This window comes from Lissotriton helveticus, chromosome 5_1 (assembly GCF_964261635.1).
Source record: "Lissotriton helveticus chromosome 5_1, aLisHel1.1, whole genome shotgun sequence".
Taxonomy (NCBI): Eukaryota; Metazoa; Chordata; class Amphibia; order Caudata; family Salamandridae; genus Lissotriton; species Lissotriton helveticus.
In genome coordinates, this window is record NC_136065.1 from 105,039,731 (window position 1) to 105,055,256 (window position 15,526).

At 48.5% G+C, this 15,526-nt stretch overlaps 1 protein-coding gene across 5 annotated transcripts in view; it reads left to right on the forward strand.

Annotated features, from left to right (window-relative positions):
- Window positions 1–15,526, forward strand: part of GOLGA1 (golgin A1) — a 413,603-nt gene that overhangs the window by 69,036 nt on the left and 329,041 nt on the right. For 3 of the 5 annotated variants that reach the window (XM_078641823.1, XM_078641827.1, XM_078641824.1), the window contains exon 4: window positions 4,680–4,754. The exons of the other annotated variants lie outside the window; for them this stretch is intronic. In XM_078641823.1, the coding sequence (XP_078497949.1) occupies window positions 4,680–4,754 (75 nt within the window). The remainder of the gene's footprint in view (window positions 1–4,679; window positions 4,755–15,526) is intronic. 5 annotated transcript variants of the gene reach the window in all.

The window sequence follows — 15,526 nt, forward strand, 5'->3', positions numbered from 1 at the left end:
TTCGCTTAATGGGCGTTAGCTTAACTTTTAAATATCCTCCCGTATGGATTCCGCGCAAAGCGCGCCCTGTGTTAATTATAGAAATCTCCAGATGCTTTCACCATTGTTCCTCCCCCATCCATGCCCTACGTGCAGCTTGTGTTTTCTTTTTTTTACATACAAGCTGTCCACTTAATGGTGTTTGCATTTTTTTGCCATATTGGGGCAGCCCTCACTCTCCATTAAACTGTACTCGCAGCACACACACATGGTGCTGCCTCTCCACCGGTTTCAGCCAGTACTCCTGCAGCTGCCCAACACCTGCCTTCACCACTTGCATGTCGAAGGGGAAGAACGAAGAGGAAGGATCAGTGAACCTCCCCGAGGGGTGGTCACAACGTGATTAAACTAAAAAGTACGATAAAAAAACAGGAGGAGGTAGAGGTGTTAGTAGGTTCACCCTCCTTACTCAATTATGAAAGCAAAAAAAACAGAATACCGGAATAAGAACCTAACCATGGGAGAGAAGTAGTGCTTCCACTCATATGAAGTAAGAAAGCCTCCTATTTAGGAATACCACCACCAACGCATAAGAGACACCAAACAGACCTTCATAAGAGACAAAGTCCAGACCAACGCGACCAACACCAAGGAACTGTACAACGTCATTCAACAGTTCGCAAAACCCACCTGCGAGGCCACTGACATCACACCCTCCCAGGAACTCTGCGACACGCTCAGCTCCTACTTCCATCTGAATATAAAGGTCCTCTACGACAACTCCAGTGAACAAGTGCCGGACAACACCCCACTACCTACCGCCGCTGATAAGCCAAACATCACCTCCTGGGACTCCGCTACAGTCGAGCACATCACCGCGACCATAAAGGATACTCACTCAGGAGCCCCATCGGACCCCTGCCCACCCCATATCTTCCACAGGGCCGCCACTGCCATCCCACCCGAACTAGGACGATCAACACCTCCCTCAGATCGGGTACCTGCCCTGACGGCTGTAAACGGGCGGAGGTGAAACCCCTCCTCAAGAAACCTACAGTAGACACAACAGACCTGAAAAACTGCTGACCCATTTCTCTCCTCCCCTTCGCAGCCAAAGTCACCGAGAGACTTGAACGCCCAGCTGACCGCCTTCATCGAAGCTAACTCCATCCTAGACACCTCCCAGTCGGTCTTCTGGAGCAGCCACAGCACCGAGATCGCCCTGCTCGTCGCCATGGACGACATCCGCATGCTACTAGACCAGGGACACACCGCCGCCCTCATCCTACTAGACCTCTCTGCTGCCCTCATCCTACTAGACCTCTCCGCAGCCATCGACACAGTCTCACATCGCACGCTCGCAGCCAGACTGCATGACGCAGGGATACAAGGAGCCGTCCTCAACTGGATCCAATCCTTCCTCTCTGGTACAACCCAGACAATCAGACTTCCCCTCCCCCTTCCTCTCCAAATCCACTGACATCAACTGCGGAGTACCCCAAGGATCATCGCTCAGCTCGACGCTCTTCAACATCTACATACCCCTCCTCGCCGCCATCGTCAGAACGCATGAGCTCAGCATCGTATCCTACGCCGACGACACCCAGCTCATCCTCTCACTCACGAAGAATCCCGAAGACACAAGACTCTGCTTCCAGGAAGGAATGAAGAACGTGGCAGCCTGAATGAAGGACAGCTGCCTGAAGCTCAACTCAGAGAAGACCGAAGTCCTTATCCTCGGACCCCACACCTTCGCCTGGGACAATACCTGATGGCCCACCGCCCTTGGGAACCCACCAACCCGACAGATCGCGCTTGGATCCTCTGAATCATCCTGGACTCTTCCCTCTCCATGACACGCTAGATCAACGCCCTCGCGGCCACCAGTTACTACTGCCTTCGCATCCTCCGTGAGACCTTCAAATGGATCCCCCCGAATGCAGAAAGACTGTCACTCACACACTCATAACCAGCAGACTGGACAACGGCAACGCCCTCTACCCCGGAGGCAATAGAACTCTTCTACACAAACCCCAAATCATCCAGAATGCCGCTGCCAGACTCGTCCTCGGGCACCGCGTCACAAGCACATGACCCAACACCTACAAGGCCTCCACTGGCTATCCGTCGATAAGAGAATCATCTTGAAACTCCTTACTCACACCTACAAACCCCTCAACAACATCGGACCCAAATACGACAGAGTATCATTCCACATACCCAAGAGGAACCTCCGCTCCACCACCTCGCCCTGGCAGAGGTCCCCTGTATCCGCAGACACAGAACCGGCAGGAGAGCCTTTACCTACATCGCAGCCAAGACCTGGAACGAGTTCCCAGTGAATATCAGACGCTCCCCGACCCTATATACGTTCAGGAAGGACCTCAAGACCTGGCTCTTCGACTGATCCGGAGCCGAAATCCCCCCACCCCCCAAAGCGCCTTGAGACCCTCACGGGTGAGTAGCGCGCTCTACAAACCCCCTGATTGATTGATCTAGAAAGAAGTGTTTTTCATTCTAGAGTCCCCTCACCTACCAGGGTTTCCAGTAGGTGGCATGCTTCATCATAGGGGTCCTCTCCATCTGCTGCGGATTGAGGTGTGCTGCAACTTGCGAAATTACGTAGGAGCACTTTTGTGGAAAAATGTGTAGGGCCGTGATGTGGAGTGGAAAAGCAGAATGGTTAAAAATACCGAACTAGTGGGCCAAAACTTTATTCCTGCTCCTAGTTGGTATGTTTAAAAACCGGTGTGAATACTGGGGGAAAAAAACATAATAGTGATGAGTCCGGTGTCCCTAGTATTAGTCAACATGTTTCCAGCCTCCCCTAAAGCTCTTCCTCAGGACTACACAGGTGCCATCCCTGTGCGTACCACTCCTAAGTAACCTATACATAAGGTAACTAGAGAAAATAAAGTGAAAAATGCCACACCTATTGTGTGTGCACTGTTAGTTTAATACATACGATTACACAATGGTAGGTTGTATTTTTTATAAGGCTGTAATGAGCCCCATGGCCTGGAGGGGTTGAGGGTCTCGTAGTCACACTTTCATCAGAGCGCACCTCATCGATTATCACCTATTCGCTCCCCTGGGGCTCATTTCAGCCTTATAAAAAATACTACCTACCATTCTGTAATCGTATGCATTTAACTAACAGTGCAAAAGCTGTAAGAATCTCTTTGGCGGCAGGTATTAGTCATTTTTAACGTTAATAAACATCTATTGTTGTGCTCATCTCTAAATCCCTTGCTCACTTTGCCACTGGATTCAAGCAAGCCGGGCTGAAGACAGCTGAAATGCCAGAAACCGGTTCGCAGGAAGCTTGTTTCCGGTCCAGGGAAGGCATGGCTTGGCAGTTCGGGCTGGACGGTTCCCATGAGGCACAGGGTCAGACTGATTTGCATATGGCCATGTCTGATCTGGGGTGGCAGAGTGGGCTAAAGAACGGTGATGAATTAAACCCAGATCTGTTGACTGGGTGTGAGTGTTTGATTGGTTCAGATGCTCCGTCCATCACCACCCCCTTTTGTACCACTTTGTTCGCCATAAGTTGGCAGGGTATGCTCAGGCGTGAGTCCCTTGCTCACTTTGCCACTGGATTCAAGCAAGCCAGCTGAAGAAGTCTGAAATGCCAGAAACCGGTCCTCGGAAGCTTGTTTCCGGTCCAGGGAAGGCATGGGGTGGCAGTTCGGGCTGGACTGTTCCCATGAGGCACAGGGTCAGACTGATTTGCATATGGCCATGTCTGAACTGGGGTGGCAGAGTGGGCTAAAGAACGGTGATGGATTAAACCCAGATCTGTTGACTGGGTGTGAGTGTTTGATTTGTTCAGATGCTCCGTCCATCACCACCCCCTTTTGTACCATCTCTTAATTAGGCACCATGTGTTACACTGTCATAAGTACCGGTGCTGACAGTGAAGTCCCAGTGCCGAGCACCGGAAACCACCGCTCAAATTAAGCACCGACTTAATGGTTTTCTTCTTGTTGCACGCTGCGCTTGTACAGATAACCTGAGCCCTCCATATGGCATGCGGATTTTCCACTCTCTGATGCGGCTGGCCACCGAATACAAGCATTTGCAATGCAATAGATCTCGCTTTTGCAAGAGTTTGAGCTATTGGCATTCTAAAGGAAAATGCCTTTTATTTATATTTTGTTTTGCAAAACAGATAAATTAAAGGCACTGCCATTTACAATGCCAATAGCTTAAACTCTCGCAAATGCGAGACCTATTGCATTGCAAATGTTTGTTGTCTTATGGGATGAATATACATAAACGTTAATGAATAACTGTGCACATTTTATTGATCTGCAGTTTAACCAATAACTTATGATAATGAGCTTATATCCATGGCCAGCTCTGAATGTACTTCTTCCAAGAAGTTTAATTTTTTACTGGTTCCCCATGCTTTGCATTTAGAGAGAGCCTCCCTGTTCCCTCAGGTTACTTGGTCCTTTTTGTGTCTTATCCATTTTCCCTGTGACTTGTTTTTTGGTTATTATTGTAGTTCTTCAGACCTTTGTTTTTGTTGTTAAGGTGCGACGGCGAGCGCACGTTTCCTTAACAGTGATGATTTTCTACATCAGGAAATCATGGTCAAAATCCACTCATTGTTTATTCATTTATTTTTAATTTCCTTCCCCGTTGTCTGCCTGTCTCTGTTCCTGGTCTGTGTTCTCCCATTCCTCTTCAAGATTATGCGGAGCAGGTCCGAAACTTGCTGAAGATAAAAGAGAAGCTTGAAATTGCATTAGAGAAACACCAGGATTGTACGTATTTCTTTTCCACTTACCTAACCTTTTATATGTTGTAAAGGTGCCCTTTCTTCCTTGCCCATTTAATTGGTTCATACATTTTTTTTAATGGGATTTGTTTAATTCCTTCAGTGTTCAGGCTTTAAAAATAACAAAAAGTCAGTCCTCAATGGTCATTCTGATCTGCTTCTTTTCACTTAACAGAATGCATATAACCTACTACCTATATCTTTCTATAAAAACGATCTTTTAAGGAAGAAGGTGAAAACTGAACTGTACTACAGCTAAAATCGTTTTTATTACTTAACTCTCTTTGTTTCTAGGTGATGTTTGCATACTGGCCATTAAAAATATATAGACAGCACAAAGTTGATGGATGAGAAATGTTAATTCAGTCTGAGCCATTGCCAGTTATTCTGGATGCATTCCAGTGTATTATTACTTAGTAGTTGATGTAATTTCTGAGAACAACAGTATGCAAATAAGCTATGATGCACCTCCAGTCTGCATTTCTAGTCCCATTAATAATAATGGAGTTGCCCTGTTTCGTACAGAACCTGGGTATACAATTGTATAGACTTACAGTGAGTTCTGTGGGGACATGTCATATCTTTGTGTGATAATGGTGCTCATGTCATACACCTACATACAAGAACCAACAAAGGATCAAAGCAACACTGCGAGTCAGGGCTGGTGTCAATTGACATTGAAAGTAAACCAGATCAACTAATGATTAGACACAACACTTCAAAGTCTGCAATATTCTTAATCTTCCTCAATAAATCTTTATTTTGGCACAAGACCATAAAAGAATAAATAGACATAATAAAACAAAATAGAAGTATAAAACAGTTTGCAAATAATTCCAACTCGGAGATTACTCCAGCCAACCTTTGACAAGGCGCCTTACATACATCATTCCATACTATCTAACAATCACATATATACATAAAACGCGAGAAACAAATTATAATGACTTTAACCTTAAAAACACATTACTCTTAAAAATTACAGGAATTGGTCAGCATAAAAACTACACCCACTAACTAAGTGAATTTGCCTGTCGTACCTCCACATATGCATCAAAAATCATTGGACGCATTAGTGCAACCATTTCCTGCTAATCAGGATCTAAGGGATTCCAAAATAGCCCAAACTCAGTTTGTTCTCTATAGACATTAACCTTCTGATCGAAATCCCTAAAATACCTCACTGAGTTCCACCAACCTTTCCATGTAGGAGGTGCCACCTGGCGCCAATTCTTACCAATCTCCCCCCTTGCCAAGAGGATCAAATTAAACACTAATTTTTTCTGCATCCCCGAAAAGCCTTCCACCCCATCGGGCAACAGGACAATGCCAAACAAAATTATGAAAAAGGCTTACCTCCACCTCTTTACCCAGGATGTCCGACAAGGTCTTACCCACATTGCCCCAGAGCTCCTTTATCAGGGAGCCGGAATCGAACATGTGGATGTCATCCGCCCTCTGGGCACCACATCTCATACACTTTGCTTCTCCACTGCCCTTTATTTGGAAAGTTTAAGTGGAGTCCAGAATATGTTGTGGAGCGTAAAAAAGTGATTTCTCCTTAGTGCAGCAAATTTGATCAACGGGTAAAGCATGTCTAAAGATACTTGCCATAAGTTTTTCAGCTCCTCGTTCGGCAAGTATTTCTCCCAGACCAAATAGGGATGTTCCAGCTTTCTGTCTGCTGCAGCAAGGAGATGATTATACCACTGTGCTACTTCCTTCCTTTTTGGGTTCTGATCTTGTAGCTCGACCTCCATTAAATTATCCTCCAGGGAGTACCACTATTGGTTCTAACACCATGTTGAAATGTGATAATACTTAAATATGGAAAGTGTACCGCTAGTTAGATTCCTCCAGTTTTCCCATGTTAGGCATTTGTCACCGTCCACAATCCATTACAGGATTGGCCTTAGCCCAACAACATATTTAAGCTGTCGAAGGCCATAATCCAGCCGTAATGGGACGAGCGTGATACTTACTGGTAGACCACACAGATTCCTAGCAAATCTGTTTTTAATTAATAGTAGAGGACGGGAGACCTGAAAACCCCACAGTTCTCCGCCGTACCGGGTAGCCCCCAAAACCTGTCTATTGTAGATCTCAAGGACGGGAGTCACTGGCCTAAAGGAAGAGCTATGGTGTACCCTCAAAATACCCCCACAATGCTGCTCTAGTTTAAGGCCACACACCTTGATGGGGAATGACCAGTCAAAGCTTTCTCTTAGAGCCTACCCCCGAGGTATTCATACACCTGTACTGTACTGTGTATATCATATGATGTTTTTTTTAGATTATAAAAATGCAATTTTTAGAAAATGTTTTTTTTTCTCGTTTTTTTAAAATTAAGGAATGTGTGTATGTAATATTATTATGGTTTTAATTAACTGAACAATAAACTATTATTATTATTATCATACACCTGTACTCTTTCCAGGCCTGCTCCACTGAGGGTTGGGTTGGCACGAGCTGTTGGGCAAGGGTTAAAAACCATAAACTTGGTCTTGCCGAGGTGGATCTCGAGCCCTTGTTGCTTGAAGAACGACCCAAAGCAATCCAAAAGATTCTGAATCCCCATGGGGGATTTGGATAGCAAAAGGGTATTGTCTGCAAAAAGGAGGGCTGGGACCTTAACCCCGGAAGCCGCGGGGCATCTCTCTCACATTGCTCCCTTTGCAGCTCCAAATCATTGATATATAAAAGAAAAAGAGTTGGAGCTAACACCCCTGCCAACCGGAATGAGGTAAAATAATTCACCATGCAGTCCACATCCGACTTTTTACATAATTATTCAGATGTAATAGGCTGATGATGTCCACAAGGTACCACAGCGCCCCATCTCCCTCAAAACCTTCCACAACAGGTCTCTTGGAACTAGGTCAAAGGCAGATCCCAAATCCACAAAGATGACATAGTCTTTCTCCTTCCTGGATCACATGTTTCCAATATAACATTTGCAAGCGAAACACCTGGTCCATTGTCCCTATAGTGTCCTTGCAGAGGAGTAAAAATGTTATTATTCTTAATATTATTTCCAAATTATACACACAATTGAGAAATGTAGTCTGATATATGGCTGTTATACAGAAATAAACAGGTACTTTTATGACGGGGTGATACAGCGTGAACAAATAAATTTAACAACAAAAATCATAGCCTAGTGCAAAGCAAAAGTATAGTGGAAAAATGTCAGTTTTTTCAATCTAATAACCTCAACATAATAAAGCTGTCAGGCTCGTTGGCCAAGGGTACAGCTCATTAATGGTATTATTGTCAACATTTATTTATTTATGTATAACAGCCATATATGAGACACTACGTTTCGCAATTGCATGTGTAACTTGGATATATGATTAAGAATATACTGAGTAATTGCAGACTTTGGTGAGTTATGCATTTCTAGCCTATACTAATATGAACAGTAACAGAGGGAATGTCAGACTTGACTTGGCCTTGTTGGGCCTCATCAGTAACTCCCAGCTTGAGGCGCTGTATCATCACATTTTGCTTTAGTCATTGAAAGTGTTTAGACTTTTTACTATCCTTTTGTTTTGATAGGCGGTGGAGTAGAAGTACAAGAAATGAAGTGGCTAGAATTAATGTGGAGAAGTTAGGACATCGATTGTATTAAAAAGGTGTTTTTAACTTCCATTGTGAGCCATTGAACATTGGGAATGAGTCGAGTCCCAGGGAGCTCGCTGCATGGCCTGGCTGTCAACACTGAGAACATTTGGTCCTTGTACCTTCTTGACTTTTAGCTCTACCAGCCTATGGGTCCAGGTGGTGCAATGGGAGCTAGAAATATTTAGCTTCTTGGTTGTCCAGTTTCTTGTGATTGATTGCTTGGAACTTAACATATTTGGTTTTGAAGTGGATGTAGGAAGGAAGTGTTGCTCGGTCTTATTCTGCAGTAGTGAAATGTGATTGTATTTTTTTTTCATCTGTGTTAGTTTTGATCACTCGCTTTGGAGACTTGGGATGCCAGATGATTGTCTGGTGGGGAGCATTTATTTTGTTGCCCTCTCTCATACCCCTCTTGTCCGTGGGATAGTGCCTTTGCGTGGTCACTGAAATTATAGCTTCTAAGTATGGCTTGATTTTTCCAAAGGAGACTGCGCTTATACCAAGCAATTTTACAGGCCTTAGTCTAGCAACCTAAATGTCTACTGAGATAGGTTGTTTTTTTTTGTCAACCTTGTCTTTATTAAAATATGTTCGGTGCTTCCAACAGTATAATGCAATAAAGCCAACTTCCTGTAGGACACGGTATTAAATCTATAGGATAGATCAGTTGCCTCTCTCTGAGGAAGTGATCAGACCAGCAATTGAAAGTATACAAAAGTACCATTGCGCAGCCCCAATACAGAATGATAATATCCCCTCAAACTCCCAACACCCTGCCCCCAAACCAAACCCCCCAACAACAAAGCTGTAGAATAGATCTATCGCCTTTTGTCTGACGTTTGAGGGTATCCGCCCGCAGGCCGAGAAGTGTCGAATCCGGTTCCTCTGGTATGGGGTAGCCCAGGATATCTTTGATTTGTGGCAGTATTTCTGACCAGAATGGCCTGATCGTTGGGCAATCCCACCAGATATGTTTAAAATCTCCCCAGAGCCCGTGACCCCTCCAGCACAGATCCGAGGTTGTAGGGAAGATCAATTTCATGCGTAGGGTACAAATACCAATCCGATAACACTTTATAGTAGGCCTCTCGCATCTTCATCGACTGATTACATTTATGTATATCCATGTATAGTTTATCCCACTGCTTATCCAAGATTGCCACCCCCATGGTACACTCTCAGAATGACTTGTCGTGGTTATGTGATGTGGAGTGTAGAGAGCAGTATTGAATAGAAGCATGATATGCTAACCTTTGTGCCACTCCCAGTCTTTGCTAGTCGCTCCACTGGTGTGAGGCCCCTGGTCGCTGCCTCCCACATATTGGCGCCTAGGACATAGTGTCTGAGTTGGGTCTAATGGTAGTGTTCAGTAGCAGGTAAGTGAAACTCCCTCTGGCAGTGTTTGAATGTGAGATTATCCCAGTTGTGGAAAAGATCCGAAATTGTAATCCATCCACCCCCCCCCCCTCCCCCTCCGTGCGCCAAAGAGATCTGGTATCTGTGTGGGCGGAAATGCAGGGTTGCAGTGGATGGGTGAGAATGGGGACGGAGAGTGGTCAAAGTGGAGGTCCTGTTGATATCATCCCAAAATATTAGTGTCGTCTTTGTAGGGGCCCTCGGGTAGACATTTGGTGGGCGATCCATTTTTAGCTTCCATAGTAGGTCCAAGATACAGCTCCCAGTCACCGCCCTGTCCATGTGTAGCCAATGTTTGTCGGACTCCTGGGCCGACCACTCCGTAATTGCCCTGCCGTGTGAAATGGATGATTAAAGACTTTATTGTAGGTAGGAACCCCCGAAGCAGCTCGATCGGGAGACGTTGAAAAAAATACAAAGGTCTAGGTAAGACCATCGTTTTAACTGCATGAATGCGGCCTATCCAGGAGAGATGCAGGGGAGGCCACCTTCGGAAGTCTGCCTTCAACTTTTGGTGAAGAGTGGGGTAGTTAACCTTAAAAAGATCCTGGAGTTTAGGAGTGATCTTTATTCCTAGGTGTGTGATGTGCTTTTTGGCCCATTGGAAGGGGTTGGAAGCGACCAGTGATTCCATCTCCCGCTGTGGCAGTGTGAGGTTAAGAAGATAATATTCCGTTCGATTGATCCGAAGTACTGCCACTCACTTAAAGTGTTCCAGCTCTACCGACACTGCCTCCAGGGATGACCCAGGATCGACTCTGACAACAGCATGTTGTCTGCAAAATGGGTTATTTTGTGTTCATACGTCGAACGGGGTGCCATGAATGGCGGGTGTCATTCATATTTTCCCCACTAGGGGTTCAATACTTTTTTTTTTAAACTTTATTTTTCAGTTTTACAAAAAACAAGATAAAAACTCTCCTCCAAAGGCATCGTTAAAAAAACATTTGTTTACAGTTCGACTGACTCATTATGGCACATCACAGAGTAGGACAACACCTGAAAACACTTGAGCTCAAGCGGCCCAGCAGAATAGCCAGCAGATAACAAATAACATTGTGAGGAAACCAGGCCAGTCCCAGCATCATACACTGTTCGTGCAACCCCTCAGTGGACTTCTCCTCCCTCCCACTCAGCCTCCGACTCCTGTGCTGAAAATAATTCGCCACTGGTCCCCTCAGAGTCACTGTGTGACGAGTTCCCATCAGTAGCCAATCTTGTCATACACATGGTACGCCATGCTAGCAGATCTTCTTGCAGTTTTACATCCCTTCTAGTGTGTTGCATGTGTGTTTCCTCTGCTAGCGACCATTCCCTCACATCTTTAAGCCATGTCTCTATATCGGGGGCCCTCTGTCCTATCCACGCGATGGCCATCCTACGTCTAGCCAGCACTAACATCAGTTGCAGTAGTTTATACGAGAGCTTCCGTTTCCGTGGTTTAGGGACCAAAGCCAGCAGGCAGTGTAGGGGCGTTAGTTCGATCCGAAGGCCACTGGTGGCCGTTATGCGACTTACAACTCCTGTCCAAAAGCTGTCAACTAGCTGGCATTCCCAGGCCAGGTGCAAAAATCCCGCTCCCGCCGCGCTACACCTGGGGCAGTTATCCCCCCTATCTTCCGTGAAGCGGGACAACGCCGTCGGAGTGAGGTAGGTACGGTGAAGTAAGTTGAAATGGATAAACTTAAAGCGCGCATTACATGACACCCGCCGGGTCAAGACCCCTATACGCTTCCGCTGCCCATGATCCAAAGGCACTCCTAGGTCCGCCTCCAAGCCGCCCATGTCGGTGGCACCAGAGGGGCTGAATCGCGTCGCATAGCCGCATAGAGCAAGGCAATCAACCGATGTCCTCTGCCGCAGTACAGTAGGATATGTAAGGTATGGGTCATCGGAGGTATCTCCGGGCACTGTGGCCAGATCGAGTGCACTGCAGAACGCAATCCTTGGTAATGTAAGTATTGCCCGCCACCGAGGCCAAATGACTCCTCTGCCTGCTCGTACGTCACGAAACTCTCCGAGGGGTACAGGTCTGCTAAGATCTCACAGCCCCCCTCTCTCCATTCGCGGAAGGACATGTGGCGGTCCATTTCTACCATGGGGGCCAATATCCAGATCTGTAGATCCCTGTGAAATGGCGCCGTTCGTAGGATCCTTGCTACAAAGCGCTGCCATACGCCCGCTGTGTGTCTCACCACATAGGGTAGCTCGACATCGGCTCCCGACCCACACATCAATGCCAACCGGAGCTCCTGCACAGTTGCCCTCCCTGCCAGCAAACGCGTCTCCCATACATCTGCGTCTGCGAACCAACAAAGCGCGGGGCTTCCAATCCCCCCTCTTCAAAGGAGCACACGACAGTACGAAGGGCCACTCTTCTTCGCCAACCCACCCAAAGCAGGGATGTGTAAGCAGAAAATCCTAGGCGGAAGAGGGCACAACGTGTTCTGAAGGACATACAGTGTCCTTGGCAGTATCACCATCTTAGGACGGCCAGTCTCCCCATTAGAGACAGTGAAAGGACATTCCAAAAGGACACGCACTGCTGGAGAGACGCAATCACCCGATCCATATTACGGGCAAGGGACTGCTCCTCTGTCGAGGTCACATGGATGCCTAGCTATCGGAAACTGGTCCATTCCCAACGCAGTCCAAGCTCTGGCAAGTCTTCAAGGGGGACCGTGTCAAACCCCGAGAGCGGGAAAATTAGGGACTTATTACGATTAAGCAGCAAGCCCGACACTGCGCCAAAACGGTCCAGCTGTTGTAAAAACATCAGAAGCAGGTGTACACTTTCTGCGCTGGATTCTTCAGGTGCCAAACATCCACCGCCCCTATGTTTTCCATGACCTCCCTGAGCTGTACAGTCATACGGGGTTTTGTGCCCTCCCGAGGTGGTGAGCTATCCAGTACTGGGTCGAGAATACAGTTAAAGTCCCCAAACCAAAGCATCGGGGTCCCCAGGTCGTGGATCAAGGTCTTGCAGGGCCCTAAAAAAGGTCGGATCATCAGTATTGGGTGCATAGGAATTCATAATGACAATTTCCCTGCCATCTAGTTTAGCCCTGAGGAGCAGGTACCGACCCTGAATGTCCGCTTCCATATACTGAAGAGCGAACGGCACTCCAGGCGCCACACAGATCAGAACTCCCTGGCGTATGTAGAGAAGGACGCATGAAACCGCTGTCCATGCCATTTTTTTCCCCAACTTCTGTGCCCCGTCTTCTATCAGGTGGGTCTCTTGGAGGCAAGCGATGGATACTTTATGCCTCCGAAGGAAGGAGAGGACTCTGTATCTCTTAGTGCATGTTCCTAGCCCCCTCACGTTCCAACTCAGAAACTTGTACCCCATGGTTTCCAAAGTAATGTACCCTTCCGCACCCGCCCGTGCACAGTGTAGTTCCCTTCCGGTGCCCGACCTGTAATACAAATGATGCCTAAAACATTCCCCTTCAACATCCCCCTCGAACAGTCCCCCACCACCCTCCCACACCCACCCACGAGTAAGATACCATAAACAACAACACAACATGCCAATAGGCCCTTTCCCCGCTGGTGCCAGGACGTGCACAGCCACCCCATATGCCCGAATAGGCGAATTCCCTCAAAAAAGAACTAAACTCCCCCCTCCCATCCCGACTCCCAGGAAGGCCCATTCACTCCACGTTCAGACAGGGCTCAGATCAACCATTCCAAGGCGAGGCTCTCTGCGGCCCCGCCCCACATCCTCCATTTCTCCCTCCCCTAATATGCTACATGTATGAGAAGGGGTCTCCTCTATGCCTTATACTGCAATCACACCCTCCCCGGGAAAAACCCATTCAGGCCACATATCATTGCTCTATCGGCCCATCGCCTTCGTCTATTCTGTCACTTTGAAATGGAGCCGCTGCCTCAGGTGTCCCGGCTCTCACCGTCTCAGGAATCGCATAGGCAGTAAGCAAAGTGTCCCCCACCGTAACCTGTAGGGTATCCGGAACCAGTATGTCATTGGACCCAGGGTGCTTTGATGACGTCGATACCTCTCCACCTTCAGTTGGTGCCAGGCGTAGGGCTCCATCTTCCCCCACAGTCACTCGTTGTCCCTCTTCACTCCCAGCTGTCTCGGACTTCCGCTGTCGCCTGCTGGCGCGTTGTCTCGGAGGTCGGGTTCCCCAGTCCCTGTGGGGCCTCCCTCGTTCTCCCGGAGGGAGGGCATCACCCCTGATTTCCGGCCATTCCCAAACCTCTTCTGGGGAGTCAAAGAAATGCGCATTTCCTTGTAACAGTACCTTGAGCTTGGCAGGATAGAGTAACATGTACTGCAGATGCATCTCCCTGAGTTTCTGTTTGACAGCCAGAAATTACTTCCTCTGCTCTTGGACCTGCTGGGTGTAATCGGGGTAAATTGAGACCCTGCTGTTTTCAAAGGTGAGATTCGCCGATTCCCTCGCGGCCCTCAGGATACAGTCCCGGTCGCGGTAGTTGAGGATTTTGACAATGAGGGCGCACGGAGGGGCCCCCGGCCGCGGGGGCAGGACCAAAGCCCTATGGGCCCTCTCGATCACGAAGACCTCTGATAGACCCCTCGGGCATAGCTCCGTCCGAATCCAATTTTCCAGGAAACGTTCTGCGTTCCCTGCCTCCGCATGTTCCGGGACTCCCAGGACCCTGATGTTACTGCAGCCCGCCCTTCCTTCTGCGTCCTCCGCTCTGCGCTCCAGGGCTCCTGTCATGGCCGTGTGTTGTGAGACTGTCTTTTGGAGTGACACAACCTCCCCCTGCAGCTGTGTTATGTTCCCCTCGGCATCAGAGACTTTGTCGGCCACCTTGCGAAGGTCCGTCCTGAGCAGGTTCACATCGATGGACACTGTCTCTATTTGTCTCTCCAATCCTGAGTGTGAACCCTGAATCGCCTTTAGCAGCTCCGCCCGAGAGGGTTCCCCGGGATCCTCGGCTCCATCCTCCTGGCCCGACTGACGCGTTATCCTCTGAGAGGGCAGCCTCTGGGTGGTATATTGGGTAATTGTGTTCGGCTGTGAGGCGCGAGACATCCTATCTTTCCGCATCGCAGGTTCCCCCCGCGCACTCCCTCAGGGGATCTCTGGCGTTCACCTGCCGGTCCGCCCCCAGGCCCTCTCGAGCGGCAGTCTAAGGTTCTCCTCAGCGCCTATACCTCCAATGGCCAGCAGTCCAAGGCCGTCCACGCGGCCACCACTCCACTCCTATGGGTCCTCAATACATCCAGCGGCAATACCTCACGGTGGGCCACAGCAGCGGCAGCCTCCCTTCAACCAGGACGCCCCACAGGGTGACTCGCTGGGGCATCTAACACACGCAGCACTCCTCCTCCTCACCTCAGGCGCCGGCGCAATCCACAGCCCGGGCTCCTCTATGTCCGGGGGCCCGTTCAGTAGAGGTCCCTATACCACCGGGCCTCCAGACTGTCGCGGAGCCCCAGCCGGCAACAGCCGCCCCCTGGGTCAGGGCCTTCAGATCGCCCACAGCAGAGTCCGGGCGTCCGTCCCCGCAGAAGCACAGGCTCCAGATCCCGGCCCGTCCTGGTTCGGCCCCGCCTCCGCACCGTTCCTATCTCTGATCAGGGCCCGGTGTGCCGTCCCTGGTGGTTCCAGCAATATTCCCAGGGTCACCAGTCCACCGGGGGCCCACGAACTGCGTAGGAGCCAATCCCAGTTCAAAGCAGGGGGGCCCCAAGAGCTGTCCCCCCCACTATCCCAG